The sequence below is a fragment of the Vidua macroura genome, chromosome 7 (genome assembly GCF_024509145.1).
Source record: "Vidua macroura isolate BioBank_ID:100142 chromosome 7, ASM2450914v1, whole genome shotgun sequence".
Taxonomy (NCBI): Eukaryota; Metazoa; Chordata; class Aves; order Passeriformes; family Viduidae; genus Vidua; species Vidua macroura.
In genome coordinates this window covers 7185607-7209750 of record NC_071577.1, presented here as the reverse complement: position 1 = coordinate 7209750, position 24144 = coordinate 7185607, and the positions used below count along the sequence as shown (strand labels likewise).

The 24144-nt window shown below is 42.2% G+C and overlaps 1 protein-coding gene across 3 annotated transcripts in view; it reads left to right on the top strand.

Annotated features, from left to right (window-relative positions):
* Positions 1-24144, top strand: part of UNC80 (unc-80 homolog, NALCN channel complex subunit) — a 126897-nt gene that overhangs the window by 73058 nt on the left and 29695 nt on the right. For all 3 annotated transcript variants that reach the window (XM_053982081.1, XM_053982079.1, XM_053982080.1), the window contains 18 exons: positions 448-634; positions 1645-1776; positions 2268-2411; positions 3750-3850; positions 5365-5451; positions 6205-6388; positions 7014-7108; positions 7972-8061; positions 8419-8520; positions 9899-10079; positions 11722-11990; positions 15292-15426; positions 16071-16209; positions 17813-17909; positions 18449-18619; positions 18815-18907; positions 21013-21048; positions 21369-21587. In XM_053982081.1, the coding sequence (XP_053838056.1) occupies positions 448-634; positions 1645-1776; positions 2268-2411; positions 3750-3850; positions 5365-5451; positions 6205-6388; positions 7014-7108; positions 7972-8061; positions 8419-8520; positions 9899-10079; positions 11722-11990; positions 15292-15426; positions 16071-16209; positions 17813-17909; positions 18449-18619; positions 18815-18907; positions 21013-21048; positions 21369-21587 (2462 nt within the window). The remainder of the gene's footprint in view (positions 1-447; positions 635-1644; positions 1777-2267; positions 2412-3749; positions 3851-5364; positions 5452-6204; positions 6389-7013; positions 7109-7971; positions 8062-8418; positions 8521-9898; positions 10080-11721; positions 11991-15291; positions 15427-16070; positions 16210-17812; positions 17910-18448; positions 18620-18814; positions 18908-21012; positions 21049-21368; positions 21588-24144) is intronic.

Genomic DNA, 24144 nt, shown 5'->3' with positions numbered 1-24144 from the left:
GCAAATTAAACCAAAAGTTGTGAGATTATTTCCCAGCTGGGAAAAAATCTAGTATACTCTGTGTAGGACATAGAATTTTCTATGTGGGCATCAAGTTTTCTGTTTATTCACTGAGGTACTGTACCCTGTGAGAGACACTGACTTACGTCTTAGGAGCATGCAGCTGCTCTCCCCCCCAAGAGAAGATTTTTTCAATAGAACTGTCTGAGAGACAATTTAGTCTGCACTGGTTCATATGGGGTCTCCTGGGAGGAGTTTGCACCAAAGCTTATTGTAGGTTTATTTCCAGTAATTCTCCTGGTGAATCTCTGTTCAGCTGGCACTAGTCTGATTTACATTTAGAAACTGAGGTGCTGAATGTCACTGAGGTGAAGCCTTTGTCAGAAAATCTGTGTGCATCTTAACTATCAGCTTCAGGCTGGGTTTCTTCTCTCTTGCTCCCAACAGAAGTCATTTTCTGCCCGAGCTGTGTCACGTTCCCATCAGCGAGCTGAGCATATCCTGAAGAACCTGCAGCAGGAGGAAGAGAAGAAACGCCTGGGCCGAGAAGCCAGTCTTATCACTGCCATCCCCATCACTCAGGAGGCCTGCTATGAGCCCTCCTGTACACCAAGCTCTGAGCAGGAAGAAGAAGGTGTGTTCTGGGACCTGGAACTCCATTCCAGCAACCTTAGAGCATTTCCCACAAACATAGAGCACTGCTTAGGGCAGTGATGTCCAGGAAAATCGATTTTTAGTGTTGGGAATGTCCCAGCCATGTCAACTTGTTGAAGAGCCCAAGTAATGGGGAAAAAGTGTATTTGAAAATTAGTACCAAAGAAGAGACAAAACCTTGGATGTATTGAGTTCTTACTGGGTGATAGACACCGACCCCATCTGCCCCAACTTCAGTGGAACTTGCCAGCATTTAACATCTCAAAGCTCCCAGTTTCTTGCAGGCTTTAACACAAGAGAATATGCAACACTAGGAATGAAATCTGTCTTCTAACTCCTTAATAATTAAAGGGTGGGAGGAATTGCTCTTTGGTTGTTATCTGTCTTAAGAAACAGAACTTAGGATATACTGAATTGCCCCTGGGGTTTTCTACCTTTGTGGTGAGTAGTGGGGGAGCCCAGGTGACCAGATCAAGCTCAGTACCAAACTTTCAGACAGCCAAAGTTACATGACAAGAGTCACAATAAGCTTAGTCTGTGGGTGAGGAGTTTTACTGGCCCAGGCTAACAGAGCACAAAGACTTCATTAAAGGCATTCCAAGGTATGTGCCATTAGGTGAGTAGAGAGTTGATGGGATCTAAGCATACACTGGAAAATCTGTGAGCAGAAATCCTAGTTCTTAAGGAAAACTAAGCACCAGCAACAATGATGGTTAACTGGGAGTGGATGAAAAGAAGTACAGAGCCAGCTCTGTTAAAATGTGATACACCAGAGCACTAAACACTCTTATGGACCAATGTTCTGCTGTTTCCCAAAGCATGAGCAAATTACCTATCTGACTGATCTTTATAGCTGTTAAATTGTGTCTTCTGAGTGTTACCTGACCTGACTTTTCAGTGTTCTGATTGGGTTGCAATTGCTGTCCTTCAAAAAATTCCTTGAAGTCTGTTGGCTGGATCTGGATTGACATTTCCCATTCTCTTTGTCAGTAGAAGAAGTTGCCAACCTGGCCTCCCGCCGTCTCTCTGTGAGCCCGTCCTGCACCTCCAGTACCTCTCACAGGAATTATTCTTTCCGCCGTGGCTCTGTGTGGTCAGTGCGCTCAGCAGTCAGTGCAGAAGGTGGGTGACTTCACTTTGGAGCATTCCCTCCAAGATTTCATTCACTGGAAGCCTTTCCTGTTGACCCTTAAAGCCCTGGTGTTTCCTTTTGCCAAATACAGTCCCAAGCTTGAGCTCCTTTATGATAAGTTACTGCCCTTCATTATTATATTCACCTCTGCTGTCACAATACTTTCTCTTGCCTCTCATGTTCTACTTGGAGAGTAGTGCTACAGGGAGCACTCTAGCTGAAAAAAAAAAAAAAGGGATTTTATCAAAAGGAACTGGATTGCATACAAGAAAAGAAATGTAAATTGAAAAATTAATTCTTGATCAAGAAATTGGCTAGAGGCTCCATTTCTTGGTGGCAGCAGCAAACCTGTCATGCTTGCACAGTGAGCAGTGTTCTGATCTTTGTTCTGCGTGTAGAGCCACTAACATAAATGTTTCTCTAACCTGCCCGGATAGTAGCACAGTGTGTTCCCTAACTCCTCTTCCTCTTACTGCTCCAGATGAAGAACACACTACGGAGCACACTCCAAACCATCACGTGCCCCAGCCACCTCAGGCTGTGTTTCCAGCATGCATTTGTGCAGCAGTGCTCCCCATTGTCCATTTGATGGAAGACGGAGAAGTCCGGGAGGATGGAGTAGCTGGTATTGACCTCGATTCATCTTCAAGGGATTATTGCTTAAGGATGACAGAACCACTTTCAAAACTATTTGAATGTAGATTTAGAACAGAAATGTGTCTTTGTAGGGTTTTTCATTTTTATTTTCTACATAATTTGTGTTTGGGATTGAGGGGATTTTGCCTTTTCAGGATCCTAAAAAAGCCCCTAATTCAAAAGAAATCATGAGAAGCTGAAAAAAAATCTACTGGGGGGATACAAGAATGGTAAGAGGCCTAAGACAAGTGTTCTTTGAGGAGTAATTGTAGAAGCTGGGCTTGTTTGGTGTGATGCAAAGGAAACAGAGAGTTAGAAGAACACTGACACTGACTTAGAGTTTAGAACTTGGGAAGATCTGTTTAGAAATTTTGAAGGAAGTTAATCACCAGGATCATAATTTCTGTTGATTCTCCATGCACAGGGGTTTATCAAGCCCTGGCTTGTCATAGCTGTGGTTAACATACCTAGTGTAGGTGACAGTCCTGCTCCAAGCAGGGCTTGGACTGAAGATCTCTGGAGATCTATCCCCACTCATGTTTTTGCGTTCCCATGACAAGCAGAAAGCCATCTATACATAGCCTGAACATTTTGGTTATGGTCTACGATGTCTTTGTAAACTGCTAGTATATTTCCTTGTATTTGTTTTATTGAAAGTGGTGATACATGGGGGGCTGCTCTGATTCCTTCATCTCTCGCTCATCATGTCAGCTAATTGTGCATTTAACTTCCTGTTCCATTTTGTATTCAGTTTTAGCTGTATGGAGCCAGCCCTCTAAACAATGTATGTGTGATTTTGTGATCAGGAGCTGAGTGCTGAAAACAAAATCACGAATAATTCTATGTTGTTGTTGACCTTCCGAGGATTGCAAATAATTGCACTGCAGGGAGTTGATCATCAACACAATTCCCTGCTATCTAATACTGTTCACCAACACCAGATCAAATCATTCTATGAATCACCATGAAATTGAACTTATGTGCACAAACAAAAAAAGTACATGAATTTATATCTCTCAGTTGCTGGATTTTGTCCATCTGGAGTTAAGAATCCAATCAGTTATTTCTTTATCATTCCTTAACAGTCATGAAGTGCTTCCAGTCATATCACCTGTAGTTAGGGAAGGTTCAAATACTAGACCTGTGATTATTATTACTGGGATCACTGCACTGGTTACCAGGAATTCCAGTACATTAAATGGTGGCTTGAGTGTTCAGTATAAAATATGACAGAGGAAGGAAGAAGACTAGGAAAGTTTTTTTAAGTATGCCAGTTAATGGCTTTTCCAAGAGACAATTCTGACCTGGTTTCCTTTCTCTCTTGCAGTAAGTGCTGTTGCCCAGCAGGTCCTGTGGAACTGCTTGATTGAAGACCCCTCCACAGTTCTGCGCCACTTCCTCGAGAAGCTCACCATCAGCAACCGACAGGTACCCTCTGCCCCTCCCCAGCAGGTGTAAGAATTCAGAGCAGGGCAGCACAGCTGCCAGCAGAGGCACTTTGTGGACGTCACTGGAGAAGGAATTTGCTATTATAGTGCAGCATCTCATCATTTGGCTTCAGTGATTGTCCCCTAATGTAAACAGGACACGGCTGATTTGTCACCACTGAGGATCTGACTTGCTCCAAGCCAAGCTTTGAGCTGCTGTTTAGTGAACATGGCATAGGCAGTATTGCCTTCACTCATGCCACTCTATTCAGGTTCTCTGCAAGATGGGGTGGCATTGTGTCTCTGTGGCTTATTAGACTGCTTCCAAGATTTAGAAAGAAGAAAAGCATGCTGGTTCTGACCGTGTAGAAGGCAGGGAAGGCAGGGAAACTCTCAACTGCACTATCACTTTCTCAACTGCATATTTGGTGTATGGTATCAGTAGTATCACTGGCCTCAGCTTACAAGCCACTACCTAAGAACTGGCTCTAAAATGAATGTTAAACCTGAGAAATATCAGAAAAGGCTGTCCTTTTCCTCCTTGAGCAAGCAGGTGTTGGTGGACTTACTATTCCTGAGATTTCTCAGCCATCACCCACAAAGCTTTCATTTAAGGGAAGGTCATGTCTGTTTCACAGAATTGTTTGGGTTGGAAGCAACTTTAAATATCACATCCTTCCAGTCCCCCACCGCTGGCAGGGGTACCTTTTACTGCACCAGACTACTCAAACCCCCTTTGAATCTCCCCTTAAACACTTCCAGGGGTGGGGCATCCACAACATCTCTGGTCAGAGAGGTTGTTTGTTCAGTACCTTTGAGAAGAAAGCTGTCATGTGTCCAGCATCAGAGGCCTCTGAGCCATTGCAAGCTGTTGTTTCACCATCTCTTCATAGGCCTGCTACGACCACAAGTACAGAACACAGAGAACAGGTGTGTTTCCCTACAGGTGTATCAGTGGCATGGATTGTCCTGTGCATATCCATGCCTACAACACTGGCTCAAATCTGCTGTGGGGTTAGAGGATAAGGGCCATAGAAGACATTTGTGATGCCATCTCTCTCTTCAGCTGACAATGAGATTCTGTCCCTTCTATAATCCCTTCACACCATGAGGAATATCTTAGTTTACATTTAAGGCAGGCTCCAAAATAAGGGAAGATAGATTCTGCCTCCTACCCTGCAGCCATACTGAGGTGAGATGAACTGGATTTCACAGATCATCTGGGATAACCACAGGGACAGCAGTGCACAATCAGTAGCATCACAGTCAGTACAAATTGCAACAGGAGGTTTTTCCTCTCTGAGGTAAAATGGGAAAGACACTGGCCTGGATGCAGTGCCCTGGGCTCCCACTGCAATATGTGGGAGCAGTAACAGGTGTATAGTTTTACTTCATGCACTGAGAGACAAAGCTGGAAAAGGGACAAATGGGAAGAAACAAAGCAAGAAAGGACAAAAGGGAGAAATCTGTTCTTCACTTTTTGGTGGGAAGAAAAAACTTTTGCTTTTCTTCCAGGATGAACTGATGTATATGCTAAGGAAGCTTTTGTTGAACATTGGAGACTTTCCTGCCCAGACATCTCATATCCTCTTTAACTACTTGGTGAGTAGCTTGTGGGCCCACTGTGCAGCCCAGATCTCTCCTCTGCCTTCCTGTGTGCAATAAATGCACTTTATTTTTCTTATATAGCTCATACTTGCTCCTGCTTGTGGGTGGAAGTCACCAGGCTTCCACTAGCCCTTCTGGCCTTCTGGGGAGAGGAAAAGGAACCTTTCTGTTTTCATTAAACCCCTAAGCAACTTGTCATGGATTTCTGAACTGAACAACAGTCAATGAGTTGAAGACAATTAGAAGGGTCCCAGCACCAGAAACCTTTAATTATTTTACTTAATTTGGGTTCAGAAAGTGCTTTGCTGATAGACAGTCCTCTTGGAGCAGATTTAGCAACTTCTTTCAAGACTGTGGACAAATGTAGTTAGGAGGTGAGGCAGACAAGGTGTATGTTTCTCCAGGGAGACTTCTGTAGTTTGTGAGTTGTTTACATGGCAGCACTTCAGAGCATATAGAATAGGAAATCTCTAACTGCAGACATTCTCCCTTTTCTTCATCTGGAGTGGCTTTAAGCTATACTGCAGGAGTACATTTTGCCCCCAATCCTCATGATCTCTAGAAAAAGGAAGAATATTGCAGGCAGATTGTTCTTTAATATGCATAAAATTTCAGGATGAAAGTTTAATGAGTTTATCCCCATGAATGAAGAAAGGGAGAACAATACTGTTATTCTGTGTTTAAACAATGCTCTACACAGTTAAAAGAGTGTGTCCACCTGATATTCCTCTTGCTTACTACCTGCAGGTAGGATTGATCATGTATTTTGTACGGACTCCATGTGAATGGGGCATGGATGCCATTTCTGCCACTCTTACCTTCCTTTGGGAAGTGGTGGGTTATGTTGAAGGACTCTTCTTCAAGGATCTCAAACAAACCATGAAGAAGGAACAGTGTGAAGTGAAGCTGCTGGTGACTGCCTCAATGCCAGGTATAAAACACAAGTCTTTAAATCTCCTTTACTTCAAAGTTTGTAGCCCACTTTACCAAAAATAAGATACATCAGAACCAGATCAGAAAAAAACCTGTTACAAATGGCTGCATATTTTAAGGCAATTTTCTTTCAGTTGAGTAGTCAATCAGTAAATTCTACTGCTGATTACTTGGTATTCAGAAAACCACTTTAAGAGCTCTAAAAGAAGCAACTGGAAAGTGAATTAGAACAGTATTTCAACCCAGAGCTTTGTGCCAGTTGGGCTGTGAAAGGCTGGCAGGAGCACTACTGTAAATCTCTACCATTCAGACTCTGGGCATCATGAGTCAGACGAGATATCTTGCTGATAAACAGGTTTGACCTTTTGTGTGTGTTTCTTCCTCAGAGCTGACAGTTGCTGCTAAAGTCAGCTCATCCTTTAAGAACAGATGAAAGATCAATTTCTCATTAAACTGTGGAAGTGTGAGAGTATGTTAACACTGCTTAATAGTTCCAGAGAGGACTTGCTTAGTCTGCCTGTCCAGGAATGAATTTCAAGTACCATTCTTCCTCCATGGGAAATCTCTTGAAATTGAGTTAATTAAAGAGGTCAGGTTGAATGCAACAACTTTTCTTCCTCTAGGCACAAAAACCCTTGTTGTGCACGGACAGAATGAGTGTGACATCCCAACACAGTTACCAGTCCATGAGGACACGCAGTTTGAGGCTCTCCTGAAGGTAGGAGTCTATTTTTGAGTGGACAAACTGCTTGCATTTTCCTGCCATAGCTGGATGCCAGCAATCCATTCTGCCTGATCATCCTGTCCCAGCGTCAGGGAGGGAAATTCTGCTCACAGGCATGTTTGTGTCCCTGTGAGGGGAGCTTGGTTGCAATAAGCAGGATCCCACGTTTAAGGATAATAGAAATGCTCTGAACTCAAACCTCACAAATGCAACTGCATTTGGAGACACTGCAGCTTTTGGGTATTTGCTGTATACTTTTGATAAATAACACAAATCATTTAAATGTTTGGTTTTATCAACACTAGAGCTGAGAGATTGATCAAGATCAGAGTGAAAATGATGGTTCAGTAGCCACAACAATATTCTGGTATACAGGAGCTATGCAGTCACTTTCTGCCAAAAATTTCCTGGATGGTTGTAATTGAGCCACATAGGAAACAGATTTGTAAAAGCCTTCAGTTTGTCTGACTGTGTTAAATTTTACTGGGAATCACATCTCAATGTTTTGAAGGGTCAGAACTTCAGTGTCTCTGCATATCACCTATCACTAAGTCTTGATAAATACCCACGCCCATGTGGCTCATACAGGCAGACAAATATGTGTGATATCAAGATAAGCAACACCAGTCTTCAGGATTGTGATATCAGCATGCCTTGATTATCACAAAAATACTTAGGTACTTCATGATAAAAAAAAAAAAAAAAATAATTAAAGCCACTACACTGTGCCAGTCTGATTGAGGCATGCATTTTTGTGCCTTTATAGATTATTAGATGGATATTCTTCTTTTGGATGTTGTGGTATTTGTACAAAACAATTAAAAAGTAACAGGATATTTTGATTTCTTTCTTTTCAGGAGTGTTTGGAGTTTTTTAACATACCTGAAACTCAGTCTTCTCATTATTTTTTAATGGATAAGCGTTGGAATCTCATTCATTACAACAAGGTAAGGCAAAGATCAAGTCCACGTGAGTTTTCATCTTGCTTCTTTTTAAACACCAGGGTTATCTAAAGGAGAACAAACATCCTATAAATAGAGTTCTGTCTGTGGGCACCACATCTTTCGTTGTGTATGCTGAAAGATTGGAATATGAGAGAAGAGGGAAGAGGCAGAAGACGAGAATGTCTAGTTTTCTTAGAAAAGATCAAATTTCTCTTCTGTTTATGCTCTTTCATGATGCCTGACACTGTCTGAAAAGCCCCTGCCCTTCAGAAAGGGCTAAAGGGCCCTTTATTCCACTCTGTTGAGTGATGCCATAGTGATTACATGTGTTTAAAATACACTTTTTTCCTTTCCTGGCAGACCTATGTCCGTGATATTTATCCTTTCCGGAGGTCAGTTTCTCCCCAGCTCAACCTGGTGCAGATGCATCCAGAAAAGGGTCAAGAGCTCATTCAGAAACAGGTAACTCACTGTCACAAAATACCTCTTCCCAGAAACAAACCCTGAAAAGAATTTTTTTTTTTTTCCTTTTAAAGGCTTTCCATCATGCTGCATGCAGATCAAGAGCTTTGCTGGAGAAGTAGCAATCCATGTGAAATCTGCCTTGGGGCCATATACACTGTACATTATTCCAGGAAGATTAGAGTGGGATGTGAATTCCCCTCTCCCCCACTCTGTGCAGCCAGTTTCCTTTTAGTGGATCATTTTGGAGAAAATTTACAAAAGGATGTGCGGGAATGCGCTTAAACATTATGAATTTGGTATTAACAGTTGTAGCCAAAAACCAGCTATTGTAGTTGTGTTATTACTGAGAATAGGAAAATATCATCAGGAGTGGTTATAAAAGGCAGCTATAAAGCTGCTTAAGAGCTACTAGCTGCTGCTAGTGGAAAATAAAGTCAATGCCATCTGATATGTGTATGGCACAGAATAGGACAATATTTCATGTGCTGCATCTGTCAGTAGAAAGTCAATAAAAATCTGAAATTACTTGAGATCAACCTGGTTGCTTTTCTATCAGAAATAACTCTGGTTCTAGGAAGTGTCCCACAAATAAATGAGTTTAATACACTCTACATGATCCAAAAATACTTAAATGGGCTTCATATTTTTGTCAGGGCATTATTTTGCTCTCCACATTTTTATATTTAGAGCAGTTAGAGCCCCAAATACTTCTAAGGTAAAACTTGTATCATACATTTGCTAGCCTCTTCTAGTCATGCAAGATGTTGCTGGAAAACATCCAACTTCAGTAAAGAAAGCAACACTGTAGTAAGCACCACTGAGCAGCAAAAAAAGTACTTTTTTACTTGGACAAGTACTTGCTTTGTTTTATTGACTACTTTTCTTTTGCAATTATACATATATTTTCCATGGCCAGGTGTCTTATCCCAGAAGGTAGATAGGAATTCCAACTTCTTGTTGACTATAGTCTAAGGCCTAGGAGAGAGGAAATACAGACATGGGGCTTTCAGCTTGGAGTTGGTTTCTCTGACCACCTTGGGGCTTACATTAATCTACAGAAAAACCCATGGCAAAGTTGAAAATTGTTCCCCAACCACTAGGGTCCTCCAGAAGACTGAAATGGAAAGCGATGTTAGAACCATTTTTACAAACACAGGCCACCTTTGCAGACCTGGGCTGGAGAACAGTGGCACACAAATTCTAGTGAGAGGGTGCAGCACCAGCCCTGTGAATTTCACCGTGATCCTCTGAGCCATGAGCGCAGCATCCCTCGGACCAGAGCAAGCCGTAGAAATGAACCTGCTGAAGTGCACGGGCATCTTAAAGAGCTTTTGGATTAGGCTGATGTAGATCTTTGTCTCTTTTTCCCTGCCAGGTGTTCACCCGCAAGCTGGAGGAGGTGGGGCGGGTGCTGTTCCTGATCTCCCTGACGCAGAAGATCCCTCCAGCCCACAAGCAGTCCCACGTGTCCATGCTCCAGGAGGATCTCCTCCGCCTGCCCTCCTTCCCCCGCAGTGCCATTGATGCCGAGTTCTCGCTCTTCAGTGACCCCCACGGTATGATCCCCTGGCAGCTCTCCTGGAGGGCTGGGCAAGGCTCAGGTTTCACTTGATGCCTCAGGGATTAGCTTTTATATTTTTCAGATTCTGTGCTGCTTTAGTGTGTGGATGTGGGCTTCATATAAGGGGATGGTGAGTTCTCTTCACAGAGTAGGGAAACAAAACAATTCCTTCTCAAGGACAGCTGATCCAAATCTCAGGCCCAAGAGCATAAACAAGGGTGGACAGAAGAGAGGAAAACAAGAAAGATGGGACTTCATGGGCTGGAGCTGTAATTGGACAATTAGCTCCAATATGCTAATTGTCCAAAACTTATAAAAATGTGAAATCTCGTGACCAAGCCCTCTTTTGATTCCATCTTGGAGCCATCTGGGTAGAGCCACGACTGCGGCTCTGGTACTGCCAGGGTGTAGCCTTTGAAGGCACTTCAGTAAATATCCTCTTTATTCCTCTTAACTCTGTCTAGCCTCTGTTCCAGCCCCATAAGGCATCACAGTGAGGGCTTCATTTGCCTTAGAAACACACAGGCTTGCAGCTTTTCTGGAAGCTGATGAATCTCTTCCTGGGGAAACTGATACAGAGCTGTTGGTTTGTAAGCACAGCAGTGGAAAAGGCTTCACTGTTAGAATTCTCCAGACAAGGCTACTTGCTTTGGACCCAAATGAGAATAAGTTTTAATTGACTATTAAAATTATGCATGAGACTACCTAAAAAGGATTGCTCAAAGTCCTTTGCCATTTGCTTTGAGGAATCATCTTTGACATCCAAGGAAGACTGGGCAGCTTCTGCAGCGGGGATAAAGAAACTGTCCACACAGAAACTTTGCTCTGGATGTAAAGCAGGGTTTCCAGCCTGATGTTAAATAGGTTAAATAGGTTATTGTTGCACAGTGGTAAGCATTGGCAAGTTCTGTACCAGCCCTAAAGGCACTTGATTTCAGAAGCATTATTGTAACCCTGCATCCGTTTCCTGTAATGTGTGGGACACCTAGGACATAAAACCTGAGCATAAATCTGCACAGCCACTGTGAGGGCAGATGATGCATGTACAAGCTCAGATCTTCCACTTTTTATGGGAAGAGTGTCCAACCAGCAGATTAATGAACTGTGTGATATTTATCAATGTCACTGTTGAGGCAGGACAGGAATGATGAAGACTCCAAGTCAGAAGGCGAGAAGAGAACTCAACTGATTTATTTCAAATACATCACTCATTTTATAGAGCACATCTTGCAGACCAATTTCATTGGTCTTAAAGTAAAAACATCTCACACCATTGGTGCTCTGTGAATGACGCACGGTGGCAGAACATATCTATAAACAATGTGAACAACAGGAGAGAATGAATTATTTACATTCCTTTCCAACCGTTTCCCAGGCTCAGCCTGGTAGAAATCTCTCCTTTTCTCTCTGACTGAACTGAGAATATCCATATAGCATTCTTCATCTTCATATTGATGCTTTAAATCGAGGTTTACTGAAGCCCTGTGAGCACTTAAAGAAACACAGGATGGGTGAAATAATTTTTAAAAGGCAGAAGGATGGTCATTGTTCTGGGATGGTTCTTTGCAGTGAGGTGAGGCTGGCTGTGGTGGACAGAGCTGACTGCTGTTGCTGTTGATTGCTCTTCTCCCCTACAGCTGGCAAAGAGCTCTTTGGCCTAGACACCCTTCAGAAAAGCTTGTGGATTAAGCTGCTGGAAGAGATGTTCCTTGGCATGCCCAGCGAGTTCCCGTGGGGGGATGAGATCATGCTGTTCCTGAACGTGTTCAACGGTGCCCTGATCCTGCACCCCGAGGACAGTGCCCTGCTGAGGCAGTACGCTGCCACGGTCATCAACACGGCCGTGCACTTCAACCACCTCTTCTCCCTCAGCGGCTACCAGTGGGTGCTGCCCAGCATGCTGCAGGTGAGCCCTGCCCAGGGAACGCTGCCGTGTCCTGCTGACAGAGAGCAGCTGCAGGTCAGACCTGGGCAAGAAATTCTTGAGAAGAACTTCCCGTGAGTTCTTCCCCGTGAGCGTGCTGAGGCCCTGGCACAGCTTGCCCAGAGCAGCTGTGGCTGCCCCATCCCTGTGAGTGTTCAAGGTCAGCTTGAACAGGGCTTGGAGCAGCCTGGGAGAGTGGAAGGTGTCCCTGCCCATGGCACTGGGTGGAACTGGATGGGTTTTAAAGTCCCTTCCAACCATCCTGTGATTCCATGATGGAATTGGTACCTAACAGGGAAACTTTGATCTGCTGAGTCCTCACGAGAGCTTTTAGATTCCCCAAGAAGGCAACAGTGGGATGGCCCAAATTAGCTTTCTGTTTCCTACTTGAGTAAATTACTAATTTTTCTGTTCTCCTTTGTGTTAAGTAAATAAATGTCTGTTTTCCTTTCTCTGTACTTCCACACAGAAGTGTGAAATTCCTGGGCAATTTTTGGACCTTGGGCATATCTCCATGGTTTTTGCTTCGGGGATGGCTGAAGTTTGGGAAATAGTTGAAATATCTGGATTTACTACTTGCTAATTGAAACTAAATTATATTCACTTTTAAGTATGAAAATAACTCAAAACATTTATGAAAAATTGCATGTTTTTTCTTGTGAGTGATGACAAATATTGGAAGTGTCAGAGGAGGAGTTTCTCTTCATTTCCAGATGAAGAAGTGGGCCTCTTTTCCTGTTGATTCTTGGAAAAAAAAAATCAGCTACTGAAAATAAAACAAAAAATACTTCTTTTACAGGTAGAAAGCATTATTTCTGTAGGGCTCAAAGGCAGTATCTAAGTAGAAATTTAGTATTATAATGCAAATACAGAAAAGAAGAATCCCTATACATGTTCATTTTCACATAGTTAACAGAGAACAATAATTGGACCCAGTGATTACTTTAGCTATCTAAACAAACTCTGTAGTAACTTAAAAGTCTGATATCCTGCCTTACATGATCAGATAAGTATGAATTGGATCCAGGTCAGTAATGCATGGGTTTTTTAATGAGAAACAAGACATTTTGAAATAAAATAGCCTAATAACATTATTTGAAGTGGTCAACAGTAACCGTTCAGTCCTGCAAAGGATTTTCCTTTCATTTTCACTTCGTGTTGAGAGAAATCAGTTTGTAATTCTTTCCTATCCTCACCCTCAATTACTGTCAACTACTGAATTACTAAAATACCACACTTGGGAGGTAAAAAAGCAATTCCAAAAGAAAATACAAGTGTTTCTGAGCTTGTTTGGTTTTGCAGACTTTAATTTCTCTGTGCCAGGCACCCAAGATCAGTTGGTTAGTTTGTGCTCAATTCTTTCACCACTTCTGGGCTTGATCCAGCTGCTAGTTGACTCTCATTTCCCGATGCATACACACCCATTTCCCCACACTGCTCTTTGGTGCAGGTTTTTCTACTTTCCTTGCTAAAATGCATATACAGTTAATTATTTCCCTTTTCTAAGGTAAATGAGATATTGCTGGTAATTGATGGGCCTCATCCCCATGCTAGAGGGTTCTGGTTGTGTGAAAGCCCTGCTAATTTCCTCAGCCTACCAGGGCACTGAGAAGTCTCTGCAGAGGTCTCACACAGAGAAGTTGTTCCTAGGAATTCAGACTGCTTACATAACTGAGAAACAAATCCCACAAATTGGCAACATATTCTCTGCATGGTTCAATGGCCAGCCCTGAAGGAAATGCCACTCTAAAAAACTTAAAATATTTTAAAAGTGGGTGGCGCTGTCACTGTGGTGGAGGACAGAGTAGGAGTACAAATCACCATGACAAACTAGAAATGGAGTCTGAAAAAAAAGAAAAAAACCCAAACTTAGGTTAGACTACTTTTGAATCATCAGCCACAGAATATGGGAAGGAAAGTAACTGGTTTAGTGACACCTCTGCAGGACAGAATGTTGGAATTATAGCTCTGAAGCCAGACATGAATCAATAGCACCCTTCTGCTGAAGGATAGAAGGGAAAAATATCTCAAATGCCAGTCTGGGGTGACTGTACAGATTTGTATCTTGTGAAAAACATGGAATAATTCTGCTTTCATTATCAGTGATCCTCACTGGAAGTACTGGCTCTATCCAGCTCAGAGAAAGCATCAGTTAACCCAAGAGACTGCAGGAAAACAGGGATGTTCATGTAGAAAACATGTCTTGTGAGAAAGGACTGGAAGATCTGATTAACTGAAAAATAGGAAGATTCAGAAAGAAAGCACTAACTTGCTTCTAACAAGTAAAGTGCTTCTAGGAAGGAGAGAGAAGCAATCAACCTCAATATGTAGGACAAAAAATATTGGACTAATAATGAGAGGAACGTTCAAGCATGAAAAGCAAACCTTTTCCTAAGGATATTTTTGTCCATGTGTCTTGGTTTGAAAAGACAGGTGTCTGCAGGAGCCTCCCTTGAAATGGAAAATGTAAACCCCCTCCCTGCAAATTATTATAAATTTTCAATTATAAATTGAAATTAAGGGCCTCTCAGGCTGTGGGTCAGGGTGGTGGCAGCAGTGCCATTCCATGGTGGCTCAGCCCTCCTGCAGTGCCAGCTGTGCTGCTGGAGCAGGGATCCTGGACAAGGGTGGAGTTTTCCTCTGAAGCTCCAGGGCTGCTGGAGATGGGCCTGGGCTTCCTCTGGGAATGCAGTGGGGAAGAAAGCTGCTCCTCTGGGAATGCAGTGGGGAAGAAAGCTGCTCCTCTGGGAATGCAGTGGGGAAGAAAGCTGCTCCTCTGGGAATGCAGTGGAGAAGAAAGCTGCTCCTCTGGGAATGCAGTGGGGAAGAAAGCTGCTCCTCTGGGAATGCAGTGGGCAAAGGCTGCTGTGGTGTTCCAAAGTCAGATTGTATCCAGGTAGGAATGCTTGGCTCCTCTCCCTGAGCAGAGCATCTCCCCATGGGATGATGGAATTTTCTCAGCCATGCAGGGACACTCAGTGGCCATGAACAGAAGAGATCTCCTGGAGGGAGGATTGGTTGTGGAAGAGATAAAGAAACCTGCCCCATTAACAGGAGAGAACTGCCCCAGCTCTGACAGATGGTGGTAGAATGCACAGCCCCAGCCATGTCTTGTAATCTAAGACACCATGAAATGCATTGCCAGGGAGGGGTGGTGCAGTCTCCATCTTTATCAGTGTGTTAGAGAAACCTATCAGGAATGCCAGTGCTGTAGTTGGTCCAACCTGGGCTCAGGAGGTGAAGAGTTGGAGCAGTGCCTCCATGTCCTTTTCCACGTGCTCAGGTGTACTCCGACTACGAGAGCAACCCCCAGCTGCGCCAGGCCATCGAGTTCGCGTGCCGCCAGTTCTACGTCCTGCACCGCAAGCCCTTCATCCTGCAGCTCTTTGCCAGCGTGGCCCCTCTCCTGGAATTCCCTGTGAGTCACAACCATCCTCCTGTCTTGGGGGGAAGCCTGTGTGTGCAGCCACCCCTCATCAGAGGTCACAGGCAGAGAACACTCGGTGCTGCACAGAACCAGGTTGCCACTTTTTTCTGCATGTTTCTGTGCATCACTTGAGGCAGCAGGGTGCTGAGATGGCAGGCTGCTGGTGTCCAGGCCACTAAATGTGGTCTCACTTTAAATTTCTGTGTATAAATATATTATAAAAGGACAATAATGGCTTATGACTATTTACATGCAAATCCATTCTTACAATCCAGCAATAGGAATTACAAGCTTAAAGCCAAGTTTTAGCACATGTGGCATCTAAGACTAGATTAGTCATGTTTGAAAATATTCCTTAATTATGATCTAACATTTTAGACATGTTAATGGGATCTTAATTTGAAGTGGGGCACTGCCAGCACACCTATCTTTGTCCTGCACAGGGCAGCAAAGATGTGTGTGCAGTTTTCAGATCCTGCTCCCACTGTGGCATCAGTCTGTTGAGTCAGGCAAGGCTCACTGGTTGAAAGCAATGAGCTCTTGAACTCCAGGTGGACCCTTTGTCAAAAGCAAAGGTTGTCCACACCTCCAGATGAACATTCCTGGGATGACGTGAATATCTCTTGTTGGAACAGGATGCTACAAACAATGGGACCAGCAAAGGAGTGTCAGCTCAGTGCCTGTTTGACCTGCTGCAGTCTTTGGAGGGAGATACTCCAGACATTTTGGACATCTTAGAGCTGGTGAAAGCAGAAAAGCCTCTCAAGTCATTAGGTAATAATAAAGCATCCTGTATTCAGTAATTATGGTTTATTATTTATTGATTCAAGACAGATTTCTTCAGAGCCCTTCTCTTCTTTAGGAATGTCCTATCTGTTTGCTGTGCCTCATGGGGCTTTTAAGACTGGCTTTATCACCATCACCCTTTTGATATTTTCTGCAGGAGGGGAATTATTAATTAATTTTATTCCAAAGCTACTTTTTCTGCTTTAAGCCTTCTAGTCTAAGACTAGCCTTTGGCATTTTGAATTTTAACATGTGTGAGTGAAGAATAAAGATGCCTGATAAACTGTATTATGCTGACAGGATCAGTGTCATCCTCTGCTCTGCTCCATGTGGACAGGAAATAAAAGCATCCTTTCCCATGGGCAGACTGTGACTAGCACATGATGATGGATACAATTCAGACATCCAGCAGTGCTGAGCTCCTGAGGAGGGTGTTGATTTACCCTAAAGCAGAATATGTATGGCTGTATGGTGTATCCAGAACATTCTGTCTCTTGATAGTAATCCATGCAACGCTGCATCTAAGATTTTGGCTGCTTTGTGATTTTTATAAGGATCTTCAAATTGCTTTCCAAATTTGCACTTCTGTTAAATATTAGTTATCTTGATGCACTGTGAAGTCTGTCTGGCCTTAAAGTTAAGGCTTCGTAGTAATAAAGTGGGATTTTATGATATAGAAAATTTTAATATAAAGTGGTACAGAAACCGAAGATATTTCTTCCTCTTTGTGTACATTCGCATAAAATCTTGGAGATTTCAGTGGAGAACTATTAAAAACATCTCTGAAAATCCTCAAGCATGAGTTGATGATGAGACTGTAGATGAGTGTGCTGTGTATCTGGTATCTTCCATATGAAGATCAGAATTATGATTTACGTGTTTTAGCACCTTACCTTTGACTTGGGCTCCTGCATAACAAGGTCACCTCTGAAAACAGGACTATAGTTCTATTAAAAATATTATTCTTGTACAAATATTATTCTTTCTGGTTTCTTAATGCCCAGAACTAATTATGCCCAAAGTGATATTTGTATAATGTGACTTAAATGCTTTTGAAAACTTTTTCTGAAATCACTAGCAAAACAGTCACTTTTGTGCTGGCACCCATGTGGCTATGAGTATAAAAGGGGCTTGATTTTTGAGAAGTAAAACTGTGTTCTACTATCAGTGGTGCATCAGCATCATTTTTTGTGTGGTTAGAACATCTAAGAAAAAAAGCATTAAAAATTATGCTTAAAAATTATAATGAATTTGACATATGTCCTTGCCATATATGAGCTTAAGAATTAGCTTTTGATGGGAGATGTTTGAAACAGAACTCTGTAGGCATTTTGCTCAGCAGCAGGTGACCTGCTGAGAGCTGTTTCACCTACTGAGTTCTTGGGCAATAGGGTTCAAGTAGGAGTGCAGCATATGTTTCTTTTACAGAGATAGATTTTTATCTGTTCAAAAGCCTATTGGGCATTGTTAACATGAAAAGCAAGCAATAGCAGAGGGGGAAAAGGAAATGTGCTGGCTCCTTTCATACTTAGTATGTGATAGTGTGTGATACTTAGTGTGATAGTCTCCTCATATTGCTTTACTCCCTCAGACTTCTGCTATGGGAATGAAGATCTGACCTTTTCCATCAGTGAAGCCATCAAGCTGTGTGTGACAGTGGTGGCTTATGCTCCTGAGTCATTCAGAAGGTGATTCTCTGTTGTTTTGACTTGTGCACGCTCAGAAAAGGCATAAAGGCTGCATATGGTATGTGAAAGCAAGGCTGGCAAATGGAGGCAGAGGATAAAGAATTCCAAGTGTGGGGCTTCTCTGAGGCCAAGCCTCTGCCTGTTACCCCTTCCTAGGGGTAACACCAGCTCCAAAGTACATATGTTAGTTTGCAAGAGGGATTCAGGGAAGAAAAGAGTCTTTGGAAGGGAAAATAGCTGTTAGCAAATAGATGACATATTTGGAAGATACCTGAAAGTTCAGGGGTTTATTATTAGCATTAGTATTAGTATTAGTATTAGTATTAGTATTAGTATTAGTATTATTGTTTCATGCATCATCTAGTTTCCCCCTGAAGTTCCTAATCCAATTTTTTCTTTGGCTCAAGACTTCTAGTGAGAAGCAATGAAATCATTGCCTGGTTACAGATCCAGGGTCTTCAGACAGAAACCTAAGCCTCTACCTAATGTGATTTCAGGGATGACAAAATAAAACAGAACAAGTGTTGTTATTTTTCCAGCCTCCAGATGCTGATGGTCTTGGAAGCCCTGGTTCCCTGTTACTTGCAAAAATTGAAGCGACAAACCTCTCAAGTGGACACTGGGACAGCAGCTCGTGAGGAGATTGCTTCCATGGGTGCCCTTGCCACCTCTTTGCAGGCCCTCCTGTACAGTGTAGAAGTTCTCACCAGGTAACACACGTGGGCCAAGGGGCTGAGCCTGCATTTGGATGTCTGTGCGGGGACAGGGAATGCCCAGGAGGCCACAACACGCAGCTTAGCTTGAGTTTTTCAGACTTGGTAAAATCACTGCAAGTAATTTCTGTGAAATTTCTGTGTGCTTGTTAGATTTAATGTGTAGTGTGCTGTTCACCTTCTCTTTGCCAGGCCTATGACAGCCCCACAGATGAGTCGATGTGACCAAGGCCATAAAGGGACCACAACAGCAAACCACACCATGTCAGCAGGTGTGAACACCAGGTAAGGCTTTTCTTTTCTTTTCTTTCTTTTTTCATTTTCTGAAACAGTTCTGGTTTGGGTTTTTTTTTTTTTTTTTTTTGGTAAAGTAAAATCTCATTGCTCAGAGTGCTTGGCCTCTGACAGCTTGAGGGAATGCTCTGGGTACTGTACTGTGAGAGAAAACAGTCACATCCAAAGAGCCCATTCCCCAGGACTGCATTTCTGATGATACCCAGAATACCCATGACTAGGATTTCTAGTTTAAAACATTTCTGATGATACCCAGAATACCCATAACTAGGATTTCTAGTTTAAAACAATAGAGGACACACATCCTAAAAGATTCATTCCCCTTTCTGCCCTCTAGAAATATATTGCTGAAGCTCACTCATTTTCTGCTTTGCTTCCTGCTGAGTCCAGTGTCAAAGTGACCAGTGGGCAGAGCTGGGTCAGATCCTTCTGGCCTTGTTCTAAGGGGCTGAACACCTGTACAAACTCAAACTGCCTGTCAGCTGAGGCTCTCAGAGATGGCACCCCCTCTAGTTTTCTTTTGCTCCCTTTCCCATTTCCTTGTACATTCCCTGTGGTCTCTTTCTATGATTTTTACCTCCACATTGATCTGGGGCTTTTTTTGTAGTTATAGATAGTACAGGAAGGGTAACTGACAACTTGAGAGAAGTCAAAAGGATGCCTGGAAATATTCTTGTCCTTCTTAAAAAACTCCCAAACCCAACAAAACAAAACACCAAAGAACTTTCTCACAGAAGAAGGAAACAAAGAAGGACATGGCATCAGTGAACTGTAATTTTGATCCTTGGCCATAGTGACCATTCCAGTTAGGCTGCTGCAAATTAGACAAGGCCACTGACAATTTACTTGGTCATAGAGGAAGGGATTAATCCACCCACAAGCATTTGGGAATGTAGGTTTTTTTTGCAGCAGGCAGCCCTGCCTTCTCCTGGCCAGACTATGCCTTAGTGTGCTAAAAATTTGAATGTTTGTGCTGACCTAGAAGAGGAATTGTAGCCTAGCAAAAGCTGGGGTAGCTGTTTTTCTGGAGTTTTCCAAGTTATTACCTATATTTTTTTTTAATCATTCAAGGGATTTAGAAATCAATTTCTTCATGGATCATCAAAGGGCTATTATGTCAGTTTATTAATGTGTACACATCTTGGTTGGTAACTCCTGTCATCAGTCTGTTATTCTTTAAAATATATTCAGTCATGGTTAAAACATGACTCTGAATTTCAATCCCTGATGAGAAGCAGATAAATTCCAGACATGACAAACCAGCAGATAAACCAGAATGCTGAGGTCTGAAGTGGATATATGCCATTTACTTCATTTGCAAGATTGCTCAGTCTAAGGAAAATAAGGTGTAATGGAAAGTAGTACTTTATTATCTCTCTGCTGATTTTGGAGAGCAGTTAATATGTATCTGCTGACAGACAATGTAGACATTCCCAGTGCAGGGTGACTCAGGCATCTTGACTTACATTTCCAGATTTTTCTCATTATCAGACATTCAGCCTCTGATCCAAAATATTTCTGCACTGCTCCAGGTTTTCTGCACTTGTTTCTTCTGTTGTGTTATCGTTGCAACAGACATCTGCTAGCAACAGCAGGAGTCTCATGAGGTTAGAATGATTACTGTTCAAGCCTTGGACATGGTAGCCAAGTGGTGCAGGGTCTATTAATGCTTTCTCAAAAAGAAGTAACAAGAGAAAATGACAAGAAAACAAACAAACAAACAAACAAAAAAAACACAAACCCACTCTGAGGTATTCTTTTCACTTGGTGAGCTCTGGTTTTATGAAAGAGACTTGAGCACTGGGGTGAAAATCAGTAAGAGAAATCACTTGAAAGAGAGCTATGTTTTTTAAGCCTGAAGTTTTCCTTTCAGAACAAGGCCAATAACTCTAGGAATATGTTTTGTGGTGGAAGTTGGTAGATAAAGGCAATTCAGTGTGGTCAGTAACTATGCATAGGCATTGTTCCAGTGACACAAGATACCATCCTGACCATGGTGAATAAACCTCTGGACTAGAACAATGTCACTTTCTTTTAGTGCAAGTTTAGGCACTACTGAGTTGCTGTTTGCAACCTCACTGTTTCTGTTTTCCCAGGTACCCAGAACAGGGAGCCAAACTGCACTTTATCAGGTACAGTAAAATTTTATCCCAATCTCCCCTGATGTGTGATAAAACGTTCCCACACACGGTTGCTGTGACAAGCAGCCTTTTGTCAGGGAATGTGTCAAAGGATAGTTTATCTAGAAAATATTTACATTTTTAGCAAGACTTGGAAGATTATAACTTCCCTTTTTTTTTTTTTTTTTTGTTTCTCAATTGCAGATGCAACTACTTTTTCTTTCAGTTGCAGAGGAAAGCATCTGTTGCAAAAAGATGAAGAGGTTGTAATCTATCCCAGATGATCTACTGCCTATAACACTCTCTACTCTGTCTTACTTTGTATCCTCCAGGGAGAACCTTCACTTAATGGAGGAGGGCCAGGGTCTTCCCCGAGAGGAGCTGGATGAAAGAATTGCCAGAGAGGAGTTCAGGAGACCACGGGAGTCGTTGCTGAATATCTGCACAGAGTTTTACAAGCACTGTGGTCCGAGGCTGAAGATTTTGCAGAATCTGGCTGGTGAGCCCCGAGTGACTTCTCTGGAGCTGCTGGATGTGAAGTCCCACATGAGGTATTCCACAAGCATTCTGCTTGTTCATTTCAGGGGGATTCCTTTCTTTTAGCTCTTTCTTTTTCATACTAGCAGATGGAATCACTTTTTGGTTGTGTAGTTGTGTGTTTTTGTCTCAAACATGCAGAGGCTGTTTTGGATGTTCCTTAGATTGTACTGATGGTTTCTTAAGCTTTCCCTGGTCTCATTCTGACCCCCATCTGAAACAGCTCCCTCTGATGTCTCAGGACAAGATAAGTCTGTCTCTGCAGGGCAAGGGCTGGGGAAGCTGCCTACCTGATTGAATACAACCTTTATCCTCTCCAGTGGCACTGTGCATCAGAGCCAGCAGCTTGCAAGCAAGAAAGGCAGAACAGCCACTTTCTAAGTGCCTGAAATACAGGCAAGGATGGGACAGAGGGCATTTACAGGCCCAGCACTTCAGCATGTGATGCAGCAGATGCACAAATCTTCTCCTGGAGTGCTGCACTGAGTCCAGCTCATGGGTTGGATGCTCACTACAGGCAGTTTCATATGGTGCTGACCTAGAAGTTGGGAATAGGACCTCCTAACACTTTGGGCCTGATTCTCTGAGTTTGCACTTCATGGTAAACACAACATAAATGCTACTGAGAAGCAATAACTGGGACAAAAGGGCATAGATCTGATTATTTTGTCAGTTTTTCATTTACACTAGCAGCTGGCAAATACTGCTCTCTTTTCAAGAGAGAAAATCTCTCATGGTCAGAGGTTACAGCAGTAAAGCTGACACTGATTTACAGCAGATAATGATTTATGTTCTGATTCCTTTAAGTCTCCTGGAAAGTGCTACAAATAGCTGCTTTGTCAGGGTTGTGACCTAAAATGCTTAATCATAGAGATCTCTAAATAAAAGCAACATATCTTGATCCTTACAAAAATTCATAAGTATCAGTGACATGACTGACAGGATTTAACCACTGTAGGACAAGCACAGTTCTACATGGAGAGCAGATTTATCAGAATGTGATGTGACAGTCATGGTCTTGGGAGGCTGACAGGTGCCATTTCAGAGGCTTCAGAAAACAGGATAATGTGCTAGTCACTTCAGACAGGATTTATCTCACCCAGTTTTAGCCATTTAAAAGTCAAATGTTTAGTCTGCATAAGTCATGAAGATCTTTTTGCACCCAGCAGAAAGGAAGATACACATCCAACTGTTTATCCCACTATTTCAGGAAGATAAAAATTTCCCAGGTTGCTTATTTCTGCTAGGAAGCAGCTAGCTGATTAATTGAGATTGATGTTTCAAGTTGGATGAAATGGATCTCACACTTCATAATGCATAAAGAAGTTTTTATATATCATTGCTTGGAACTGGTATTGTATTGCTGAAGAAGCTTAATTATATGATAATTTAAATTTCACAGCATTTAAGAAAGCAGACTGACTTCACAGTAGGACAAAGCAGTTTAAAAAAAGGAATAATAAAGAAATTCTGGATAAAAACCCAATTTTATACTACTTTTGGTTAATCTGAGGAACTTGTTGCCCTTGATATTACTAGGCAGATTATAAAGAGAATAGAAATATGCCATTAGTTGGATGCATTTCAGACAAAGCCCCCACATTATGGATAGGATTGTACTGTAATCATCCAATACAAAGTCTGTTGATGTTTCATGTTTTATTTCTGGTCTTTGCTTACTACAAATATCCAAGTATTTCAGTAGATTTTCATCAAACTGCAAGTGTAAGTCAAATGCTGCCATGATATTTCACAGTCAATACAAAAAAATGCCATTGGCAAGGCCATCTGGGATAGTGGAAAAAGAACAGCAACACAATCTGTAGAGGTGTTAGGAGAAACAAATAAAAACTGCAAGGAGCAATCCTACAAAGGACATGTTGTGTTAACCTATGGACACTTTATTTTTAAAATTTAACACCTGAAAATTGCACAGTGATACTTCCTAAAGGGATAATGCTGAAAAACAAGCACAGAACAAAACCAAATCACTCATTAACTGACAAACAGATGATGTAAAGTCTATGTTTCACAGGTATTTGCAATGTTGTAGTCTTACTGCCAGGAAAGGTACTTTGGTTTTAGCTACCCAAATCTCTAATTCCTGATGTTCCCTTGGTGCATTTAATGTCAATGTAAAAGTAATGTTTAGAGCATTCACGTATTCTTAAATATAAACAGTGATTCCAGCAAAAAAGTCTTAACAGACCAGAACTGTGGTATCAGATCTAAGAGTTTAAATAGCAGCACATTTGACTTCTGCACCATTTTCTTTTTACTAGGCTCCTGAATATTTATATGCTAGTTCATTGGCACGTGTGTAGAAATGTTGGAAGCCTGGATGCTGAGAATTTTAGACTTTCTGTGCTGACAGGCACTCACGCCCAAAAGAACACTGCATTTGACCTGAGGCTGTAGAGAAGGCTTCCAAAATTGAACGATAGAACCGGGATTATGGGTGTGTAGTTTGAATAGAAGTGTGCAATATCACATGGTGGAAAACTTAGAGTTTAAGGGTTTAGAATGTAGTAATATATATAAAGCAAGATGGAGGTTTTAGGGTGGAGGCTG